This window comes from Myripristis murdjan, chromosome 23 (genome assembly GCF_902150065.1).
Source record: "Myripristis murdjan chromosome 23, fMyrMur1.1, whole genome shotgun sequence".
NCBI classification, from domain to species: domain Eukaryota; kingdom Metazoa; phylum Chordata; class Actinopteri; order Holocentriformes; family Holocentridae; genus Myripristis; species Myripristis murdjan.
The window spans coordinates 22,632,514-22,656,378 of record NC_044002.1 but is presented as its reverse complement, the minus strand read 5'-3'; the positions used below and the strand labels follow the sequence as shown (position 1 = coordinate 22,656,378).

The 23,865-nt window shown below is 42.8% G+C and overlaps 2 protein-coding genes across 6 annotated transcripts; one reads left to right on the top strand and one right to left on the bottom strand.

Moving 5' to 3' along the window:
* Nucleotides 1-1,015: 1,015 nt before the first annotated feature.
* Nucleotides 1,016-13,956, bottom strand: selenoo2 (selenoprotein O2). 5 transcript variants are annotated; one of them, XM_030046110.1, is made up of 10 exons: nucleotides 13,480-13,953; nucleotides 10,396-10,599; nucleotides 9,576-9,753; nucleotides 8,369-8,499; nucleotides 7,367-7,644; nucleotides 6,382-6,515; nucleotides 5,494-5,525; nucleotides 5,150-5,335; nucleotides 4,048-4,204; nucleotides 1,016-2,147 (listed from the first exon to the last, which is right to left on the bottom strand). In XM_030046110.1, exons 1-10 carry the CDS (start codon nucleotides 13,917-13,919, stop codon nucleotides 1,947-1,949), a joined length of 1,941 nt encoding a protein of 646 aa, XP_029901970.1. In that variant the 5' UTR covers nucleotides 13,920-13,953; the 3' UTR covers nucleotides 1,016-1,946. The 5 variants fall into 5 exon arrangements, with proteins under 5 accessions (XP_029901970.1, XP_029901972.1, XP_029901974.1 ...); XM_030046112.1 differs by having other exon boundaries at nucleotides 6,382-6,509; XM_030046114.1 differs by lacking the exon at nucleotides 4,048-4,204 and having other exon boundaries at nucleotides 13,480-13,956.
* Nucleotides 13,957-14,865: 909 nt separating this feature from the next.
* On the top strand, nucleotides 14,866-23,550 carry LOC115354991 (zinc finger protein 11-like). The gene is made up of 9 exons (XM_030045597.1): nucleotides 14,866-15,051; nucleotides 16,432-16,634; nucleotides 16,819-16,914; nucleotides 17,319-17,405; nucleotides 17,830-17,940; nucleotides 18,394-18,517; nucleotides 18,610-19,756; nucleotides 20,765-20,817; nucleotides 21,667-23,550. The coding sequence occupies exons 1-9, from the start codon at nucleotides 15,039-15,041 to the stop codon at nucleotides 22,932-22,934; spliced, it is 3,102 nt and encodes a 1,033-aa protein (XP_029901457.1). The 5' UTR covers nucleotides 14,866-15,038; the 3' UTR covers nucleotides 22,935-23,550.
* The last annotated feature ends 315 nt before the right edge of the window (nucleotides 23,551-23,865 follow it).

Here is a 23,865-nt window from a genome sequence, read left to right as displayed (position 1 = left end):
CATGGTCTTGCACTGCGGTTGAATTATGCGCTGAGGTGTGTCTTGTTGTGCAACCTCAGCCATTATACATGGATAAGGCCTCATGATGGTCAAAGTGAAACTCACTAAGCAATATATGTGTAGGTCTACTGACTAAACAGGTTTTATCAGCCAGGAGAAAACAAGAAAAAACAGTCAACTCGCTCCTTGGTTACCACAAGAGCTGACGTAGAGACCGATAAATTATAGTATAACATTAAACATATTGCTACACAATGGGTATTTTAATTCAGGTCATCTGACTGGTTGTAAGCTGATAATTCTCATAAAGCACTGCTGACCAAGATTTATTGTTTAATGTGACTGCACCTCTGGTATCAGGAAGTTAACTCCTACTCTTGAGAAATCTTGGCAATAACACAAATGCATGTGGAATTGTTTTATAAATCTCCATACAGTATATCCCATGTACATTTCTCTGCTAAAGACTGCATCAAATATATTTTAAAATGAAAAAAAAAGCTTCAGTGCTGTAGCTTTTATTGTTAGGTCAGACACAAAAAATATTTTATTGCAAATACGGACAATTACACAGAAATATGCAGTCAATCATAAAAAAGACGCATTGCATTGATTCCAAAGAGATAAAGACATTATATCTCAATTATAAGCATCTCAAAGAGATCGTTTTTAGGGTCCTCTGATAGAGCTACACTTTAAAAGTCCTAACAGATCATTTTGTTTAGGTGCCATTAAAGATGCTGACCTTACACTGCAGCGGACAGCAGATTTCTGTGTGCCAGTGAGTTTCCTGTGTCTCAGTCTCAGACGGGTCAACATGTGACTGGTTATCTGAGCCATCATCAATCATCAGCTGCAAGCATCGACTTGTACGAGTGATAATACCGATCGTCCTGTCAAACTGCTGCTAAACGCTCACCTACGGCTGCAGCCCGCTGCGCGCCACGCTGCCTACATGCACATAGTGTTACAACGATGAATGTACTGTATATAGTTTACCGTCTATTATATGTCCTGCATTGTTCTGAATATGAGGTCCTGCCGTGCAGAATGTAGTTTTGTGAATTGTTGATGTGTTCCCGCATCAACATCACAAAGGCCAATTCCTCTCAAATAGTAAATTCTGGTTTTAATTCTGATGCTGTCACACTGCTGTTTGAAGGAAGACCTCATCGTTTTTGGCAAAACACCCTTTTTTTCCGACTTGCCCAGCCTGAGACAAGATGTTGGATAGGCCTACCATTTCTGTCTTATTTACACAGTGGATCATGTATATTTGAAATACACATCTTGGAATTTAAAAAACGATATTTTGGGAAAAGTTAAAGGATAAGTTAAAAGTTAACTGTGTTGAGCGGTTATAGTTCCACATCCAACTTCACCTAAAACAACTCTTCTTGTTTAAAATTCCAAGAAATATACATTGTGTAATAACACAGCTTTGGAGTGGCGGTAAGGTTTATTTTTTCCTCTTTGACAGAGCTAGGCTAACAAATCCCATAGACTTCAAGTCTTTATGCTAAGCTAACAAAATGCTGTCCCTAGGAACTGAACCACTGGACGCACAGAGGTGAAAATGGTATCCAACATCTTGTCTCAGTCTGGGGAAATTGGGAAAGGAGTATTTTGCCCAAAACGTTGCACCATTCCTTTAAGACTGTGAAAAACTGCAATTAAAGCATGCACTCACACACACATTCACACACTCAAAAATCCATGCTTATGCTGATGGCAAAGGAAACCACTGGATTACATAATATTCTCCCTTGGCGTTAACCAACCAGCAGGAGAGAGACATGCAGCAGCTCCGGTGAGAAATCAGTCATTTCCATTCACACACCGAGGTAGCAGTGATCTGGTTTCTCCCCTGAGTCCCGAGCCTGTGGTCCGTCAGCGGAGAACTGACCCGTCTCTCTCCCTCTGTGGTCTGGGAGGCTCTATGAAGATCAGGTGACGCAAATACCTCGTGCCCAGGCAGGCGGTTTGCTGCCGTAGCCGACGGTCAGCTGTTTATAATCCGTCTCTCCTTCACATTTCGGTTCCCTGTCCTTCTGATTTTCGCTGCTGCGTCCATCAGATCCATCCTGCGGCTCTGCTCCAGGTGCGTCAGAGTACGGATTCTCCAAAACCTCGAGGATCCTGTGGACCTGAGGGACGAGGTTGGGATTAGAGGAGACGAGCAGTTTTCATCCTTGAGGGGAAACTGAGTCACTGCAGCAGCAAAAAAAATATGATTTAGACAGCAATACAGTTCAAAATCCTGATTCAAATCATCACGCTCATCAAGTCACCTTATAACTTATGTAAACTAGGAGCTGCCCTGACTACCACCTTCTATGTTTTTATGCTTCATTCTCGATGTATGTTTTTTTATATATACAGTACAGGCCAAAAGTTTGGACACACCTTCTCATTCAATGCGTTTTCTTTATTTTCATGACTATTTACATTGTAGATTCTCACTGAAGGCATCAAAACTATGAATGAACACATGTGGAGTTATGTACTTAACAAAAAAAGGTGAAATAACTGAAAACATGTTTTATATTCTAGTTTCTTCAAAATAGCCACCCTTTGCTCTGATTACTGCTTTGCACACTCTTGGCATTCTCTCCATGAGCTTCAAGAGGTAGTCACCTGAAATGGTTTTCACTTCACAGGTGTGCCTTATCAGGGTTAATTAGTGGAATTTCTTGCTTTATCAATGGGGTTGGGACCATCAGTTGTGTTGTGCAGAAGTCAGGTTACTACACAGCCGACAGCCCTATTGGACAACTGTTAAAATTCATATTATGGCAAGAACCAATCAGCTAACTAAAGAAAAACAAGTGGCCATCATTACTTTAAGAAATGAAGGTCAGTCAGTCCGGAAAATTGCAAAACCTTTAAATGTGTCCCCAAGTGGAGTCGCAAAAACCATCAAGCGCTACAACGAAACTGGCACACATGAGGACCGGCCCAGGAAAGAAAGACCAAGAGTCACCTCTGCTTCTGAGGACAAGTTCATCCGAGTCACCAACCTCAGAAATCGCAAGTTAACAGCAGCTCAGATCAGAGAGCAGATAAATGCCACACAGAGTTCTAGCAGCAGACCCATCTCTAGAACAACTGTTAAGAGGAGACTGCGCCAATCAGGCCTTCATGGTTAAATAGCTGCTAGGAAACCACTGCTAAGGAGAGGCAACAAGCAGAAGAGATTTGTTTGGGCCAAGAAACACAAGGAATGGACATTGGACCAGTGGAAATCTGTGCTTTGGTCTGATGAATCCAAATTTGAGATCTTTGGTTCCAACCGCCGTGTCTTTGTGAGATGCAGAAAAGGTGAACAGATGGATTCCACATGCCTGGTTCCCACTGTGAAGCATGGAGGAGGAGGTGTGATGGTGTGGGGGTGTTTTGCTGGTGACACTGTTGGGGATTTATTCAAAATTGAAGGCACACTGAACCAGCATGGCTACCACAGCATCCTGCAGCGACATGCCATCCCATCCGGTTTGTGTTTAGTTGGACGATCATTTATTTTTCAACAGGACAGTGACCCCAAACACACCTCCAGGCTGTGTAAGGGCTATTTGACCAAGAAGGAGAGTGATGGAGTGCTGCGGTAGATGACCTGGCCTCCACAGTCATCGGACCTGAACCCAATCCAGATGGTTTGGGGTGAGCTGGACCGCAGAGTGAAGGCAAAGGGGCCAACAAGTGCTAAACACCTCTGGGAACTCCTTCAAGACTGTTGGAAAACCATTTCAGGTGACTACCTCTTGAAGCTCATGGAGAGAATGCCAAGAGTGTGCAAAGCAGTAATCAGAGCAAAGGGTGGCTATTTTGAAGAAACTAGAATATGAAACATGTTTTCAGTTATTTCACCTTTTTTTGTTAAGTACATAACTCCACATGTGTTCATTCATAGTTTTGATTCCTTCAGTGAGAATCTACAATGTAAATAGTCATGAAAATAAAGAAAACGCATTGAATGAGAAGGTGTGTCCAAACTTTTGGCCTGTACTGTATATTGGCAGTCTTTGGCACTTTAAAATGCCTGCTGACCTCAGAGAAGTCTCCTCGCTCGGCAGCCTGTATTGCATTCTGGGCGATGTAGTTGCGCAGGACGACACGAGGGTTGGTGCTGTTCATGGCGCTGAGCCTCGCCTCTCGGACGGCACACGGGTCGGACGCTCCGTCGCACTCCCTGGCCAAGCGACTCCTGCGCCGCGAAAGACATGAAAGAAGCTCAGCCAGTTCCCTGCACGCCTGACACACACGTGTAGATTATCCCTTTTGGAAACTAAATTTGATCAGTTAATTGGTGCAGGAAAGTGTTGTTACTTTGGACACCAAGAAGTTGAATCCTGTTCATTTCAAAGTAACATCATGTAACTCTCAAATTTAAAGGGACAGTTCACCCAAAATACAAAACACAGATATTTATACATACTTAAAGGCAGGATGAGTAGGTGGTCAGTTTGTAGACCCAAAATTCAAAGGTGGCCCCTCCTCCCTGGCTAAGCTAATCAACTTCACTATCCTAGGAAAAAAAATATTGGCCCGCCAGCATCGACCAGTCCAACAGAGAACAGGCCATCACCGCGTTGCTCTTCATCATCCTCCTCTCCCTCACCGCCAACCTCAGATTCACTCTCGTTGTGGAACGAGCGTTTCTCCTCGCTAGATTTCCTTTTTTCAATGTCCACGATTTTCATAGAGTCCTATTGGATGTGGTGCTATTGATCTGGCTTCATGCTGCGCTGTGATTGGCTGGGGGCTACACACCCACTGCCCAAAGGCCGACTCCCAGAAGAATCCAAAGCTCAGGTAAACAAGAAACTCCAGGCAGAGGGCAGCGTCTCTGCAGACACACACACTGACACACACTGCTAGTGGCTCACAAGTGATGATGGAGAGGGATTATTTTTGTATGAGGCTATATAATGTTTATTTTTTAGGAAAATCCTACTCATTCTCCCTTTTTGGGCCCAAGTAACAGAAAAAGTTCCCAATAAAACCCTTCACGGCCATGGGCTGTCTCTCATGTCGCACATCCTTGTCATTGTTTTCGGAAAGGGCTGTTGCGCTTTCCCAGAATAAAACAATAAAACACAATAATGTAAAATAAAAACAAAACAATTGCCCCTTGTGTTTTTGCGCGGACCTGTATCTGCCAACCCAGTGAATCCAGTCGTCGCGCTGCTTCTCTCTCAGCTCAGCCTGGTCGGTGGCCAGCAGCTCCTTCAGCCGGCCCATCCTCTCCAGCTGCTGGCTCACCTCCGGCCGGTCCGCCACCATGCCAAACATGACCGGGTTGGTCTGCGCCATGGACAGGATCATGGCCAGTTCACTACAGTCAGAGGAAGTGATTGATACGGCAATGGAGAGGAGGAAAACAGCCGGATTGAAAAGAAATGTTGATGCAAGTCTACGATCTAGGATTTCGAATCTATAATATTTGCTAATTCTACGTGAAACAGGCTCACAACAAACACAAATTTGACTTACATATTGTCTTGGTAAGCTTTTTCTCCAAAACGCTTGCAGGTTAAAGGAGAAAAATAATAATTAGATAGCTTGAGAGATTTATTTTAAAATGATCTCAGCTGGCGATACATACATGCTTGTTGGAAGTGTATGGTGGAGAAGCTGGAGTAAGTTAATCTTACCTCATGCCCAAATATAAAGTATATCATAAAGACAATTGTTTTAACACTTGTATTTTAATTGCAAATAAGGAAAGCACATTGGGGTCCGAACTGTTGGGTGTTAAAGGAATACTTCACCAGAAACCCCTTATATTTTGTATCACTGAGTTGTGTTCAGTGTCTGATGTAAAATGGCTCTAAATTCATGCCACATAGAGAATGAAGCCTCCAAATGCTGCAGCCATTTCTGTCGGCATGGAGTTAATCTGTAACTCCAACAAACAGCAGCAAACCTGTTTGGCATCAGACTCCTGCGTGCAGCAATTCACCCGTTAGCCACATTAATGCTCATAATGAGTGTGCACGACTTCAGGCATTTCCTAGAACTGGTGGATTTTACATGATTTAGATGAAAGTGCATTGGTTTGTAACGTGCTGACTGTATGAAGGGGAAGTCATGACTTGGATTACGCTGCGTGAAGAGTCTGAGATTTTGAAAAGGGATGCTTTAAAATAATTTTTGCTGCTGTTTGTTGAAAGTGGTGATCAACTTCATGCAGACAGAAACAGCTGCAGTTTCTCAGACCTTCATTCTCTGTGAGGAAACTTTTTTTTTTTTTTTTTTAATCAGACATTCAAGACCATGTGGGGTGAGTCAAAATCTTTGATGCCAAAAAATATCATCAGTCCCTGGACCACACCACCATACACCCCCTCACCGCTCCTCCATAGTCGGCTTGTTATCCACCTTCAGCTCCTCAATATCAGCACACTGGTCCAGGATGGCATCCACCACCGCCCCGACTGCACTCCGCTCTCTGTCGCCCTCTGCAGGCCAGGGAACGCGACTCAAGAGCCGGAAGGTGTTTGTAAAATCTGCGCCTAGTAGAGCGAGAAGTCATAATGAGACCAGACCGAAAAACCCGAGGTATTCAGCATGGCTTTCGCAAAATAGTCCGACACATCACTAAAATATTAATAATCAGAAAGTTCCCTGACGTTTCCAGCTGTTCATTTGTAGATCTTTCATTCTTTCTTTCTTTCTTTCTTTCTTTCTTTGTTTTTTGAACTCTTGTCATGTATAAATGATAGGAATAAATGATCAAATTAAAAATGAAGGGCTAGATTCACATAAATTAATTCAGTAAAAAGATCAATTTAAGGGCTTTAAGATTTTTATGTTTTCAGAAGATGCAGTAGTGTTTTTTGGGTTTTTTTTTTTTTTTTTTTTTTTTTTTTTTTTGGTTTTAAGTTCATTTTTCCTATTTTTGTATCAGGGCTTTTATTTTCAAAAAAAGCTACATTTATCGAAGAAATATTTAGACGCGTATAGGATCACAATGTTCACGACAAAATTCCCGGCTCTTGTCCTCCACACACACAGCAGCTTTGTCTTTACAGGGAATGAATGTTTCATTAAACTCTTGATCTGATTTACATGACTGTAGAGACTTAACTGATATGGCAAAAAAAAAAAAAAAAAAGAAAGAAAGAAAGAAAGAAAGAAAGAAAAAAGAAAAAGGACGAAGCATGCAACTCACTGACACACAAAGTGCTTATTCCAATTTTTTCTGGTTTTTTTTTTTTTTTTGGTCGAGTCTGACTTTTTGTGGTTTCACTTATTGCACTCAAACAAGTAAAAAAGAAATTGAAATGTGTATATTCAGTCTGTCACGGCATGGCCACTTCTTCGTCTTTGTTTTTTGTTTTTTGTTTTTGTGGATGTCCTGTACCGGTGTTGTGCATGAGGCGCAGCAGGTCTGACACCAGCTCGCCGTCCTCTGCCTCCTCTCTCCTCAGGAGGCCCAGTTTCCTCCTCATGTTGCCCAGGTAGAAGGCCTCATACGCGGGCATGAAGTCGTCGAGGACGGCCCCTGCCTCGGCCCCGTGGAGCTCCGAGCCCAGCGCCTCCGCCAGACGGGCCAGGTTCCAGCGGCACACAGACGGCTGGGCTCGGTACGAGTAGCGCCCCCTTCTGTCCGAGGCGTTGCAAACGAAGTCTGGATCAAATCTGACAAACAGAGGCGAGTGTGTTCAGTGCTGTGCTGGGTAATCCATTACACAAACATCAACATGATCAGTATGAGATTAAAAATGTGGATTTTGTCTATCATAAAAATGTAAAATAACTTAATTATAGTGTTTTCCTGGCAGTAAAGACTTCATTACAGCAGTGTGATACAATTTTATTTATGAACTTTTTAGTCCTTCCTAGTTGAGTAAAATATTTTTTTCTCCTCATCCACATATTACTAAGTTCTGCTTATACATTACTTAATATTAATAATCATTCCAAATCTTCTTGTGTAAATATTTTATGAAAACACAAAAACTCACCTTTAAAAAATCCTCACATTATCAACAGAGGTATCAGTCTAAAATAAAGTGATGTTTAAAATTTTTTTTTTTTTGATATCCACCAGCCCTTCAGAGGCAAGGAATCTCTTACTCTGAATGTTCTTATGCAGGGAACCTTTTTTTTAAGCCAAAGTTAATTAAACGGCAAACTTGAATTAGGAAGAAATAACTGTGGTCAAAATATAGATAATAATAATATTGGCAATGACTTCACCGGTGAATTTTTCCCAGGAAAGACCTATTAAATATGATTTTCTGACAATAGTAAACGTGATAGCTTTAATGAACTATACAGAAGGTGAATCAGTATTGCATTATATTGGGCAGTGATAGAGAGAATCAGTGTATTAAAGTGATGAGAAAAGCCACCAGCCCACCTGTCCATGAAGCCAAAGGGGCCGTAGTCCAAAGTCAGACCCAGGATGCTCATGTTGTCCGTGTTTAAGACACCGTGACAAAACCCGACACTTTGCCACTGGGCCACCAGCTTGGCCGTTCGCATCGCCACCTGCAAACATGACAGTTAGTGGCATTTCACAATAAAGTAGGCCTACATAAGATTTTGAGCTGTTAACAGGGAATAAACGAGGAACGATTGAGTAACTGACTGCTAATGAACCGTGAGTCACCCAGACTGAGACCAGATGTTGGACACCACTTTCACCTCTGGACGTCCAGTGGTTCAGTTCCTATGGGTAGCATTTCGTGTTAGCTTAGCATAAAGACTTGAAATCTATGGGAGTCGTTAGCCTGGCTCTGTCAAAGTGAAAAAATAAACCTTACAGCAACTCTGAAGCTGACTTATTAATGCAATCTATGATATGTAAATGAAATACAAGTCTTTGAAAACAACAACAACAAAAAAGAAAGTTGTTTTAGAAGAAGTTATACCATGATGGATCTTCCTCTACCTTCAGACGAAAGGATAAAAGAGTTTAGCGGTTACACTTCCACTGTCTAACTTCTCCTGAAACAACTAGTATTTTCCATGACATGTATTTCAAATCCACATGATCCACTGTGTAAATAAAATGGTTTCAGAGCTGCTGTAAGGTTTATTTTTTCACTCTGACGGAGCCAGGCTAACGACTCCCATAGACTTCAAGTCTTTATGCTAAGCTAACAGGAAATGCTACCCATAGGAACTGAACCACTGGATGCACAGAGGTGAAAATGGTGTCCAACATCTGGTCTCAGTCTGGAGAAGTCAGAAAATGGGGATTTTGCCCAAAACATTGTAGTATTCCTTTAATGGGCAGTAACTCCTTATCAAATTTCATAGAGTTGCTCATGATTAGTTAATTAAGATACAAGTGAGGAACGAATAAACAACCTGATAATTGATAATTGGTGAATCCTTAGGAAGTGCAATGCAATATCTACACAATGTTGTAAAAGTCAGGCTCAAAATGAACGAAGCAACAACTTAAACACCCACACAAATAAATAAATAAATAAATATCTCCCTACAGCAGATATTTATGCTCATGTATGACCTTACACTGCAAACTGTAGTTGTGTAACTCACTGTGTAAAAAAAAAAAAAAAAAAAAAAAAAAAAAATCCCACAAATGTATGTCTCACTTCTCTAAAAAAAGCTGTGTTCCTCTCTTTGCGGTTGCTGTGCCGTCGCTGTATTGAAGGGTAGAAACTCTCGATCACGTAGTCCAGCAGCTGGGCGCGGACGTCGTGGCGTCCTGCGCTGGGACCCTGCAGGCCCGAGAACTCGTCCCGGCCCAGGAAGATCTCAAAAGATCCAAACCTGCAACGAGGAAGCAGATCCTTTCATCGTCTCATCATCATTTCTGAACACCAAAAAAACTGAGCTCAGTGCAAAATTACAGCAACAAACTTAATATTATTCAAGAGATATCTTATTTACTGATTGTAAAAATGGTGTGTAAAATATTAGCTCCTGTTTTTTAATAACTTCATCCTGATTTTTTTTGACACAGTGCTGCTTTCTTGTAGGCCTATTTATTGTATTCTCTCTACGTCTTATTCATCTAGTTATTTGTTATTTTCTTACATATTTTATTGTATTTTACTGTTTCTTTTATGTGTGGAGCATGTTAAGTTGCATATCTCATTTGTATGAGATATGCTGTAGAAATAAACTGAACTGAATTAAATTGAATTGAATTGAATTGAATTAATTGAATTGAATTGAATTGAAGTGAGTTGAGTTGAACTGAAGTGAACTGAGACTATATGTGGTAGACTAAATATTCCTTTTCACATTCAGAGCAACTTAATGAAAACCTCCTATGAGCACACACAGCTTTTATTTTTTTTTTTCTTTCTTCATCTCAGTTTTCCACATTCCCTCATAACGTTTCCTTTCTGCCAAACAGGAAATCTTTGCATGCCAACAAACTGCAGGAGCACCGATCAGCTCCTCCACCTGATGAAGGACGGGGCGACCCGCAGCACCGTGGAGCAGCGTTCACGGACACGCCGGCCGTTGTTGAGCGGGTCTCTGGTGACGTAGAGGTCGGAGGTCACGAGGGCGGCGGCGCGGGTGCTGGGGATCCCCAGGGCGGCCATGGCCTCGCTGCACAGGAACTCTCTGATGCTGGAGCGAAGCACCTTCCTCCCATCGCCGTCTCTGAGGGAAACACAGTCTGATTATCACAGTTGGGGAACGAGCAACTCTCCCGGTGCACAGTAGCCTACGGGAGATTTGGACAGCTTCAACAGAGCAAAAAAATATATTTGAGTCATTATGTAAGGTCACAAAGAAGGTTATTATGAACAACTGGACACACTCAGAAAGAGTGAATCACTGAAGCTGTAGAGACGATCAAACTGGAAATGGTAGCTTTTAGCTTACAGGATAATAACTTGGAAACCGCTGAAACATGGGCACCATGAGTTTAAAGATTTTTAATGTCACTGTGAAGAAGAAAATGGAAATTCTTCTCTTTTTTTGGACTGGTATTGTTTGAGGGAAGCTCTTCAATAGTGTTTGTAGTTTGGTTTAGGAAGCGGTTTTTGTCTCTTTGTCTGTGTTTGTATGTGAATGTCTAAATTGTAGGCTATTACTGCACTTCTGTTGGTATTCTGTGGAATAAAAAGAAAAGAACAGCAACATTGTTTTGACAAGCCAAAACGATGATTTCACTGTCAATAAAATCTTGAACGTTGTGAATCGTGAAAGTTCCCAGGTAATAATGTGCACTGGGTTTTTTGTGCACGGTTGTTTGGTGTTAGCCTGGAGCTTCCTTCACCTCTCTCATGACAGTTAAATGTTACGGCATTGTATTGACCGTGGTCGAGTTTATTTAGAGCCCTTTATCACTATAACAGCAGCTGCACAGAAATCACTGTGGTAGGGCAAAAAACAGGGTGAATTGCTATGTTTGCAATGTAGAAATACTACGAAAAAATATGCACAGGAAAAGTAGCGACCCTGTTGTAAGAGTGACTGCATGAGGGAAACTTGCATCTGGGAATGTACTTTGTTTGTTTGTTTTTCCAAGGATGTCAAAGTCATTTGAGTGGTCATATTGTCTTATTGATTTACGTTAGGGTTCAGGTTAGGGGTAGTTATGAATTGGCTGTGGTTAAGATTAGGAAAAGGCTATGTAAGTCAATTAGTTCATGACTTTGCCATCCTGGGGAAAAATATGCCATGCACCTGTATGTGTTGAGGCTGAAACTGATATCCAACCTCTTCTGACATAACAGCTGATAAACCAAAATCTATTCATGTTTGTAAGGATGATATTTGCTGCATTAGAGTTTTACTCTTTCCCTAATATGACCGTTGTATTGAGTAACTGCTGGAAAAAGTCAGAAAAATGTCAATTCCACAATCAGGAAAACATTGGCAGTGAAAATAATATCAGACTGATCTGGATATTGTTTTTAAAGCCGATACAGTTTCTCTGTCTACAGACTCAGTACTGCAGTGGATCCCTGAGTGTAAGATTATCACCCCCCTTTAGGAACACCTCACCGCTGCACAGAAAGGTCTTTTTGGTCTTTGGGAGTGAGACAAGATGACAGTACAGTGTCTCATTTAGTTTTATTTCTGATTAGTTGCTCAGACATACAATCGTAACAAAAAAATAATAATAAATAATGCATTGAACTGATGTTTTTCATGGGGAAAAGAAGGGGTAAGCTGAGCAGGGACTCACTTCCCTCTGCAGATGTGTGGTGTTTCCAGTAAGACACACGCACACACACACACACATACTGTGTAGCAACAGGGATCAATTTGATTTGTGCCAGGCAGCTAATCTGTTAAGCAGCTCTGCTCGGGTTAATGCGTTCACGTGTTTGTGGTGAACTCCAGTCAGGAGGGACTTGCTGTGTCACTCTCTTAAACTGTCTCACATTTCTGCTTCTGCACTGAAAATAAGTTATTTCACCGTCTTATTTTTATGTTAATTTGTCCAGGACCCATAAAGGATTTCATTTGCGGAGAATGGTTGGCCAAAAGTGCTCTGAGATGTGCTGTCATCAAAAGAAGCCAGAGAGTGAATGAATGAATGATTAATTCAATAAATAAATAAATTATTTAAAAAATGAATTATAACTCTGACTTTTTGTTGCTCTATGTGGACGTTATTTAGGCCTATAGAAAAAAATATAGTTTGGATAATAATTTTTTGTGTATGCTGCTTCTAGTTAAAACTTACTCATTTGCCCCTGTGAAATCTATTATATCCTGGCTTAATTTTGAAACATAACTCTAAGGATATCATGAAATCCTATATGAAATGCTTTTTTGCTCATACTTTTCTAATATTTGTTCTGGATCCTTGGCCTTTTGTTAAATTTTTTTTTATGAATAGTTTTTTAATCTCATGTCTTCCCATGTGTTTGTTGAGGGCTGAGTTTTTCTTGTTTGTTCTCTGGTGTTATTTATTTGTTTATTACCATCTCTCATGTTTTTCCTTAACCCCTTCAGACCCGCATTTTTTCTGTTGGCCAAAAAATTTGTTTTTTAACTGATTCTGACTCCTCTCCAACATAAAAACAAAGTGGAAAAAACACATTTTTGCTAACTCATGTTTTTAATAGTATTTTTTCATGTCCATTGCAATGGACATCAGACTTTGAAAAAATCCTGTAAATTAACCATATGATGTATGTTCAAAATTACTTAAAATATTATCACTTGTAACAGTTACAATTATGCTGACAGAAAATTTGTTTGGCCATCATGAACATAAATTTATATTTTTGATTGAAAATGGGCACTGACTCCTCCCTCTCTGCAGTCGCTCAGCCATGCTTGTCTTGTCCGATGTCTGTCCCTCTCTCAGAGCGCGCTCAAAGTCATAACATGATTATGTTTGGATAATCAGGATCCAACCAGTAACCAGCATTACTGACATCATTCAATTACCCAGTATTTATTGGTTTAGAGACAGAAATATGTCATGTCCATTCCAATGGACGCAGGGTCTGAAGGGGTTAAAGGAGGACTTTCTCTCAGTATTGGCCTGCAATGGTCAGGTTAAATGTCACCCACCTGGAGTAAGGTGTGACTCCCGCGCCTTTCACCTGAATTTCCCACCGGCCCTGGCCGCCGGGCCCCTCCACCTCCCCGAGGTAAAGCGCAGCTCCGTCCCCCAGCTGCCCGGCGAACAGGCCGAACTGGTGGCCGCTGTAGCAGTGCGCCGCGGGCTCGGAGCCCGGCAGCAGCCTGGAGCCGCTCAGGTAGTCCGGACCCAGCGGGGCGCTCAGCACCTCCCGGCCGCTCAGCCCCAGCAGGGCCAGAGCCGAAGCGGACACGGCCACAAAGGTCGGGCGGAGCAAAGGCTGCAGGGTCCGGATGCGGGAGAAACAGGCCCCGGGGACGGTGCGGGACCCCGCGGCCTCGGAGTCATCCACCGGGAGCCTCCTCAGCGCCGTGTTGTTGAAAGGAAGGCGCTCCAGAGGGAGAGACACGGAGCCGCTGCAGGGATCCATGGGGACCGGGACTGGACTGACCGAGGGGCGGGGTGGCAAACACTGTGAAGGAGCATTAGTGCCTGCCTATTTATTTATTTATTTATGTCTGGATAAAGACTCCCCACATTTTTGATTGTTTTTTTTTTTTTTTTTTTTTCCCCAGACATTAATTTCTGTCGGTTGGATTTGTCTGTTGTGATTGGTGTGAAATATTACAATATTAATATTGTATATTGTATCTATATAGTTATGTTCAAGTTCAGTTTATAGAGCCCTTACTCATAATTAGCCTATACAGTCTCTAAGGGCTTTACAAACAAATAAATAAATAAATAAATAAATAAAAAAAATAAAAAAAAACGGAATGAAATGAAATACTACAAATGGAAATGCAAATGGAACAAATCTTGGGAAGCACCACAGATAGAGGAAAGCCTCTTCCTGGTCGGCCAAAATGATCTGCCCATGTCTCATGTTTCCTCCTCAGAGGTATTTATTTTATTTTATTTTATTTTTCTTACAGAAAAAGAATGAATCTGTATCGAATGAATCTGTATCGATACGATCTTGCTCCAGCAAAATCGTATCGGTACATGAACGGCAAGAGTCGATGCAGCAGTTATGACAGGTTTTTAATGACAGAGTGGGTCAGTTTGTCCCATTTTGCTGCAATAGAAGTGACTGAAGTGAGAACAGAATAAAAGAATTAAAAACAAATGAAGTGTGACAGCTTTCAATTGTCGTTTAAAAATGTTCACAGAATCTCGGGTCGGAAATTCTGTAAGTTTAGCAGATAGTTAAAAAAAAAAAAAAAAAAAAAAGAAGGGCTGAGCAGAAAATTATTTCTAAAATTTAAACCGGGTATAAACTTGCACCGCCTAACATTTAGGGGGCGGCGCTAAACCACAAGACGATCTGCTCAAACCACCGAAGAAGACCTGCACAGGAAGTGACGTTTGTTGTTCTTCTGTTTTAAATACAGCAGAAGTTTGTTGTTGTTTTGGTCGATTTTTTTACCCCATTTTTTTTTTTTTTGCAGCGCCGGAGGACAAATGCATAAATGTAGGCGACAGCTGCAGCCTGTACATTGTCGGATGTTTACACCTTATCGTGCCCGTCTTCGTTTAGCGGAGGAGGATGACAGCTACAGGTAGACAGCTGCTGCTCTGCTCCACTCCACTAGCCTGCTAATGCTAATGCTAGGCGGCTAACGAAGCTAACAGGCTAACTATCCGAGGGAGGGAGAAGATGGAGTCAGAAGTTTTTTTTTATCCGTTTACTGACAAACCAAATATACTGACACTAAACGTCATGGCAGATTCAGTGAGAGCGTAAAGTCGGGGAAAGCTGGGTGGCATGAGTCCCTGTGTTAGCATAGTTAGCATAGTTAGCTTCTTCGCCTAGTATAACCCCACAGTTAGCGCCAACATGCCTGGACCAGCCACAGCAGCCAGAGGTTTCCCTGCTTTATTTATTGCTTTATGAGTTTGGTTAAAGCATGACAGGAGCTTCTCTGGGTTTGATTAAGGTTTCTTTCTTTATTTTCTTTTTTCTTTTTGGCTGTTGAACATTCATCCCAAAGTTTGTTAAAGGCTGCATTCACAACACACCACATGTTTCCACAACGTACACAAACTGCAAGATGGGAGTCAGGTGGCAGGGAGGTTTCCATTAGGGGCCTGGGCGATATGCTTATGTGATTCCATATTCATGATTTATTGTGATTTTTGTCTTTTTGAACTCTCTAGTTCAGGGGTCACCAATCATGTGCCATGGAGGGCCGAGAGGCTGCAGGTTTTCATTCCAACCAAGACCTCCACCAGGTGATTTCACTGATTAGCTCCTCCTTTCTGATACAAGGTGAGGTGATCAGTGAAGTCACCTGGTGGAGGTCTTGGTTGGAATGAAAACCTGCAGCCTCTAGGCCCTCCATGGCACGTGATTGGTGACCCCTGCTCTAGTTTGTGGATGTAAAGTTTGATGAGGCTGTGATTCTCCTCGAGGTCACTAGAGGTCATTTTCTACAGCGACGTCCAGTTTGACAAAAGTCTCTGCCTGCAGTGAAATGGCTGCTATGGGGGCCAACATCATCACACAGGAATCAAATGTGGCTCATTGAATCCATCAGAGTCTCAGCTTTCCAGTCAAAGCCAACTGATGCAGCTCCAAGACTGTTTAGGCCCCAGTCTGCACACACACACTATTTTACAACAGGCCACAAGAACACATGTGGACTGCAGGCTTTGTGGCCCCAAACTGCATGGGATTAGCATGAAGGGGAGAGCCGTGGCTGCCCAGAGAACCCATTTTCATTCACACATCTGGAGGTCAGAGGTCAAGGGACTCTTCCTTTCAGAATGCCAGTTTTTCCCTCGCCAAACTTTAGCCTAAATTTGGAGCAATATTTTGCACCCTTGCCGAAAACCTAGCATGACATGCATGGTGCCAACAGATTCAGTAATTAAACAAAAAAAAAAGAATTAAAAAGCATTGTTCTCCACCCTCAGTTTTAAGCGCTCCTCTGTTTTAGGTTCCCGTCTTCCTCTCCCCTCGCTGCGCCTCTTGGTGCCACCTCTGCAGCTGATGACAGCGTCCATGTGGCAGGTGGTGAAGCAGCAAGATGTCGATAACTACTGGAAGGTGGCCGACTTTGTCTCCTTGGTGACGGACATGGTCCCGGAGCTGCTGGCGCACAACCACGGCACTCAGCTCAATCTGGGATTAAGAGCCAGGGTGAGTGCCTTAATCTGAGAGGGAATCTGTAAACAACACAGTATATTAAAAATAGGAACACTTGAATCATCATGTACAATTTTTTTTTTTTTTTACCAGTAATCACAATCAAAACTGTGAATAGTTTTGTAACTTTGGAAGATTCGTGATGCAGTGTTTCATTTAATTTATTTTCCCGCTCCAGTATATCGTCGAGTTGTGCCGTAGTGAGCTGGTGGAGCCTGACTTTGTCTTATCTCACCTGGACAAGATTAAACCACCGAGCGACACGCTGGAAGATGTAAGAAATCTAGCAAAATCTTGTACGCACCAGCAGATGTTACATCATGCATACAGGAGGGCTTCACAATGTGGACAAAATTATATACCTTGATATTTATGCCAAATATCTCTAGTGATATAAAGTACGATTAGACTGTGGGTTCACACTTTTAACTGTAGGATCAGTGAAAATGCATCATTCTTCTAAAAACAGCATATTAATACCAAATGGATGCAGAAACTTCACAAGGTATTTTATTGATTAGAACAGACTGATCAGTGTCTTAGGCCAACCTTCACCCTAAATGTGATAAAGTCATAATCATTTCCTTTTGAGATATTAATATCACACATTTTCATATCTATACAATGATGTGTCTTTCAGCCCTAATATCCAGTATGTTGTTTTTGCCCGTATTGCAGATAAATGAGCTACAAGTGGAGGCTCATTTCCTTGAGCTGATCCAGACGCTGCTCAAAGACCCCGAAGAGAGAGAAAACTTTTTTTTGGTGAGTGCATGGATTTTTCTGCAGAGCGCAAATAAATACCACTCATGTCTTGTAGTTACATGAGTATTTTCACCGGTAATGTTTATGGCGCATATTTATAATGCGGTTGGATTTTGTGCAGATCCTCATATTCAGTCGGCGCTGTCGTGGTAGAAATGACTTTCCAGCATGAATTTGCTTAAAAGATGTGAAAACTAGAGAGTGAAGGATGGCATACATGTTTGCATCTCTCATTTTCTAAGTCCTAGATGTGACGACATCTGTATCCATGCTTCTCTCTGTGCACGTTCACTCTTCTCTAGATCTAAATTGGTACTTCACACTAAATTTACTGCTCCAGAATGTCTCTTTTCGTGATTCTTGATCTTGTATTTATGTAACTCCCTTGCAGAGTTTTTCTCACCGTTTGTTTTTGTCTTCCAAGGAGGTCTTCCCTGTCGAGTACGGGCCACAGTATGACAGTGACTTGCAGACTCTGTTTTGGGAATTTGTCTGTCGCCTCGCTCAACTGCTGCCGGTTCCTGATCTCGAGCAGGTGAGTGACGTCGTTACTTCATTTAGACAAACTTTCAGAGAGCGCCTCGGTGGGTATCGCACTACTTCATGTCGTAGCTCCTTTGTTGTCTGAGTTAGAATTGAATTTAAAAGAACATGCAGGCATGTAAAGTGGGGATCTGCAAGATTTTTTTTTTCTCTCCATCTTTGTTGCAAAGCAGCTGTGACGTCTTTCTCTTTCACTTTTCTGTTGACAGAGATTGAGTTTCTGAAGTGGGTTCAGGTTGAACCACAATTGTGTTATAGCAAAATGGACACTTGCATGAAATTTTATGTATTATTAATGTTATTGCAAGAAAACAGGCATTTGTTGACCTATAATGTGTTTCGGTGAATGGGCATGCAATCTGAAAATCTGCTGCCTTGGGATCCTTTTTTGAAATTCATCTTTTTTTTTTTAGCATTGCCTTATTATATTATGAATCTCCCACAGACCGTGTCATGGCTTGGAGCTGCTTGTTCACTCTTGGAGGATTGTGTGCTTTCAGTCAGTGAACCCACAAACCTGAGGAACTTGCTTCAGCACCACAAACACCTGGGGCATTTGGAGCAACACGGTGCGTTGCATGCACCGATCACTGTTTCACTGTTAGTGCTGGAAGTCTGTGACAACTCTTGATGTCTTTGATTGTCTCTTTTTTACATGTAGTTCCCCCTTCTGCTATGGGCGAAGGCATCCTTTCTTCCCTGTCTGCGGTTCCCCCCAGTAGGAGGGCAAAAACCACAGAGGAAACCAACGCAGACAGCCAATCAGATCCACTGCAAGGCCTCGGAGATGACCTGCACACTGTATCATTCGTGGACGACGTAGCGGTGGAAATCATCACGGTGACGGATTACGCAGAGGTTGAACTGGGCACAAGTGCGAACATGGAGGTGGTGATGGGAGAAAGCTGCTTTGAAGGGACGGACGTCAGCGTTGTGGCTGAAGAGCAGATGGTAATCATTCCTGAAGAGGCTGTAGAGGAAATGAGGGCTGAAGCAGGCGATGAAGTGACTCTAGAACAGACCGAGAGCGGTCTGACAAACCTAATAGACGCAGAAGGAACTGAGGAAGACTCGGCAGCATCCCAACACAAAGCCTCCTCCGGACCTCACGTCTGCTTCGCCTGCAAGAAGAGATTTAAGTTTGCGTCTTCGCTGATCGCCCACAGGGTCATCCACACCGGCGAGCGCCCGCACCGCTGCGGCGAGTGTGGCCGCTGCTTCTCTTTCAGACAGTCCCTGGACAGGCACAGACACACGCACAAGACCGCGAAAAAATTCGACTGCAGCATCTGTGGCGAAACCTTCCAGTCTCTGTCCGCCCGAACGGAGCACAAACAAAAGCACATGGAGGACGGCGCGTACACCTGCCTGCGGTGCAACAAGAGGTTCAACTGGGAGCTGGCGCTTGTGAGACACATGAAGACCCACACAGATGATGACGCCTCAAAACCTGCGACCAGCGCCAAGGCTGAGCAGGTGGTCGTCACGAGTGAAGAAGAAGTCAGAGAGGCGGAGGTTCCTAAATTGGACAGCAAAATGAAAGTGGGGGATGGAGAAAACGGCAACTCAGAGGAAGCAGAGGGTCAGAATGGAGACCAGCCCACCTCTGAGCCCGGAGCCGAGGTCCCGGAACCTGCAGTCGAGATGGTTCCTTCGGTTAAGGTTCGCACCAGCGGGCGCAAACGCAAACCCACCATGAAGATCCAGGTGATAAATTTGCAAAAGCGCATTGGGAAATTTTCAGCTGCCACAACGAGGCCGGCGGCCATGGTGAAGCCTACAGCTGTGAAGCCGCTGCCTTTCAACAGGTAAAAACACCTGTCAGAGTTGACTGTGATTTCATGTCATTATTGTGTAACCACTGATTTCATTCTTAGAAGAAACGTGCGCATCCAACGTGGTGCTGGTGCAGGATGAAATAAATATTAACTAATCAGATGTAAAATATCCACCCAACAGCATGCTGCTGCTACCAACTGAGGTTAAAACATATGTGCTATTCACAATAAATGTTTTGGAGCAGCATGCTGTCATGTGGATATTCAACATCAGGGATACTCAAAGTCCGGCTTGTGGGCCACTTCCGGCCCGTGAACCAATTTTGACTGGCCCCCCAAGCAATCAATCAAAAAAAAAAATAAATAAATAAAAAATAAAAATACAAAAATAAAATACAAAATAATAATAGAAAAAAAAAAATGTATTTTTTTTAATTGTAATAATGATATTATCTTATCATTAATTCTAATTATTTAATGAATTAATTATTTTAGCGATTCATGTACATTTGTTGTTCATGTAAAAAGTTGTTTGTGTTGAATGTGCAAATTGCACTTACAGAATTATTCAATTCAATATTGAGGAAAAATGTGGCAAATTCATTTGATTACAAACGGTGTCGTGGACATAATAGAAATGAAAAGCCGAGCCATAAAAGACCATCATTGCACTTACCTTTTGATACGTTTGGTGAAAATAAAACAAATGAAAGAGAGAAGTAATCAAGTATCATTAATGTTGTCATTTTATCAACTGGCCCCTGGGCCCTTGCCATTTTCCTAAAGTGGCCCCCAGGTTCAGGTATTTGGAATCCCTGTTCTACATTTATCAGTTGATTGAATTCACATCAAGATTTTTTGTCTCACCACCACCAGCTCAAAATCACCTTATTGTCACCATATGATTCTAATGTAAGATGTTGAACTCCAATATTGAATTATCACCCAGCATTATGTATGTCCTGGTGACATGAGGCAGCAGACATGCTAATTGTTAATTTGATCTCATTTAATTTGATTCAATTTTCTCTCTAACAGTGCAGAACACTCGTACGGGTCACCCGTGGTCTCAGCAAAGCAAGGTGATGAAGGTCAGTTTGCTGGATAAATACCTCATTAACTTATACAAGATGACTGTTTTCAACATTTAATGCTGATGTAGACTCTGGACGCTCTGAGGCCCTTACAGGATCACTTTTAGTAGAGTGTTGCAGTTTAACTGTGGCTTTTGTTTTGTAATGTTATATCTTAATACGTTGACGCATCAATTGAATTTTTTTTGGCGGATTGAACAACATGATCAGATAATGAATTTTCTGATGTATGTATTTTTTTATCTGTGAGGGAAACTTTGCTCAAGTGGCACCACAGCTCAGTGAACTTTTAGTAAAAACTGGCATTATTGTTGTACCTGTCAGCAGTAATCAAACCAAATGCTTGTCTGTATTCCTGATTTTATATATTTAATTAGGCTACAGTTTTTGTGTCATAGTTGATTAGCGACTTTTGACAGCTACCCAGTCAAAATGAGCATTTTTTTAAATTTAATTTTCAGTTATTAAATATTATTTTATTTTAAATAAGAAGGTGGAAATCCACTCTAAAGAAGGAGAAAAGATTTGATTAATGATAATGATTGATTCATGTTCTGAAAATGCAATGCAAACTTATTTTAATATGACTTCTAACCACCACTTCATATCCTGCATAAGATATATTTTATTTTGTCTCATCAATTTATGGATTTTCTAGTATTTTCCACCATGAGGCTGCTGTTGTCAGCTAAGTTCTGAGATCATCTTGTCCTCTTGTGTCTTGGCGTTTCGTATTGTTTTTAAAAAATGTTCTCTTATTTTATCTCATCTTTAAAACATAAATCACTTCTCCAGAGTTTTTTCCCTGCCAACAAACTAAAACCCACGGTGTCGTTTCCTCTGAAGGTTCTGTGGCAGATGGGTCATCGCCTACTTTCTCCTGTCCCAAGTGCTCCTTCAGTCACGTGGATGAGGTGCAGGTCCAGCAGCACATCGAAAAGGTTCACTCTGACGAGGCTGAGGACGACAAGTTGTGCCTCCAGCCCGCTGCAGACGAGGACGGACGCTTCGGCTGTCCGGACTGTGAAAAGACCTTCAAGTTCCAGTCTTTACTGAAAGCCCACCGGCGGATCCACACGGGCGAGCAGCCGTACCTCTGCGCTCAGTGCGGCCGCCGCTTCTCCTTCAAGCAGTCGCTGGAGAGGCACAAGCAGACGCACAAGGACGGCCGCAAGTACGAGTGCCTGATCTGCGGGGAGCTCTTCAAGTCCCTCGCCACCCACAGGGAACACAAGAGCACCCACATGGAGAACGGCGAGTACCTGTGCTCCCGGTGCGGACGGGCCTTTGCGTGGAAGTCCGCGCTGGTGCGGCACCTCAAGACGCACGGGGAGGACGCCGACAAGATGGAGCGTCCGTACAAATGTCCGCACTGCGACCTGGGCTTCAGCTGCGCCAGCTACCTCAACAGACACCTGCAGACCCACCAGGAGGAGAGACTGCACACCTGCAGCTGCGGGAAGACCTTCGCCTACAAGGCCGCGCTCACAGCACACCAACGCATCCACCAGAAGGAGCGGCCGCACCAGTGCGCGCAGTGCGGCAAGGGCTTCCTGTACAAGGGCGGCCTGCTGAGCCACATGAAGATCCACTCGTCAGAGATGCCCTTCATGTGCTCCTTCTGCGGAAAGAGCTTCAAAAGGGAGCGCAACATGAAGAAGCACGAGCGCTGCCACACCAGGGAGAACGTGTTCAGCTGCTCCCAGTGCGACAAGAGCTTCGTCTACAAGGCCACTCTGATCAGACACGAGCTGACGCACTCGGGCGAGAGGCCCTTCCTCTGCTCCGACTGCGGGAAGGGCTTCTTCTCCCACGCCGAGCTCCTCAAGCACGAGCGTTTCCACACGGGACACAAGCCCTTCCAGTGCCCCCACTGCGAGAAGAAGTTCACGCAGTCCTGCTACCTGACCATTCACCTGCGCTACCACACCGGCGTGCGGCCGTACTCCTGCGGCGAGTGCGACAAGAGCTTCCTGAGCGCCAACCGTCTGAAGAGACACCAGCGAACGCACACGGGCGAGAAACCGTACCTCTGTGTCGAGTGCGGGAAGGGATTCAAGCAGTCGTACCACCTCAAAGTGCACCAACGGACACACAGCGTCAAGTTTACATAGACGAAGCAAAGCCGCAGCTTAGTTACGTGGTGGTTATTAGATTAAAAATTTTAAAGCACCAGATTACAGATGATAGAAACACTGTGGTAAGATCAGATTTTGGTGTCTTGTTTAAGAATTACTCCTTAAAGTTGAACTCCAATTAGGACAATACCAGTGATTCTGCATGTTTAGCATAATATATACAAATGTAGGGGAAAAAAATCATGTTTCTGCTGATCTTTTCTCAAAAGCAGTCCAATTTTACAACTCCAATACCATCTGGCGAAAAATAGTCCCCCTTGAAACGTTGAATCATGAATCATTGCTAATGTGGTGTATGAATGCTGACGAGTGTGTTGGAAAAAGCAAAACATTAAAAGGCGGATGTTTTCTACATGGATGGATTTCGATTCAATTTTTAGTACCACCAAATGTGGCTAAATTATAGTGAAAGGGCCAAACATTCAAAATCACTTGTAAGGTCCTTTCAGCACCGTGTATCTACTGCTAACCTGCACATCTAGTGTTGAAACTATCCCGTCTAGCAGGAACCGTTTCATGGAGGGAATGGGCATCGTCTTTCTCTGTTGTGCTGCAATTAAAGCGTACAGGAACAAATGCTTTTTTTTTTTTTTTTTTTTCCCCCAAAACACATTGTGATCAAACTCGGTGTTGCCTTTCAAAAAGCTAAGACCAACCTCAAACCCCTCAAAGAGTGACAAGGGAACAGGCAGTATACAAATCCAGTCTTTATTGAGACGTGTGGGCATGTTTTACAACAGAAAATATATAACTGGTTGAGGAAAAAAAAAACAAAAACAAACAAAAAAGGCATAAAATGATACAAAATACTGTTTTCTTTATCCACTCTGACCTGGTGCTTACTGTGGCAGGAGTTAATGGGTTACAGTTTCCATTGAGAGCTTTGACGTGAGAGAACCGGTCTCAA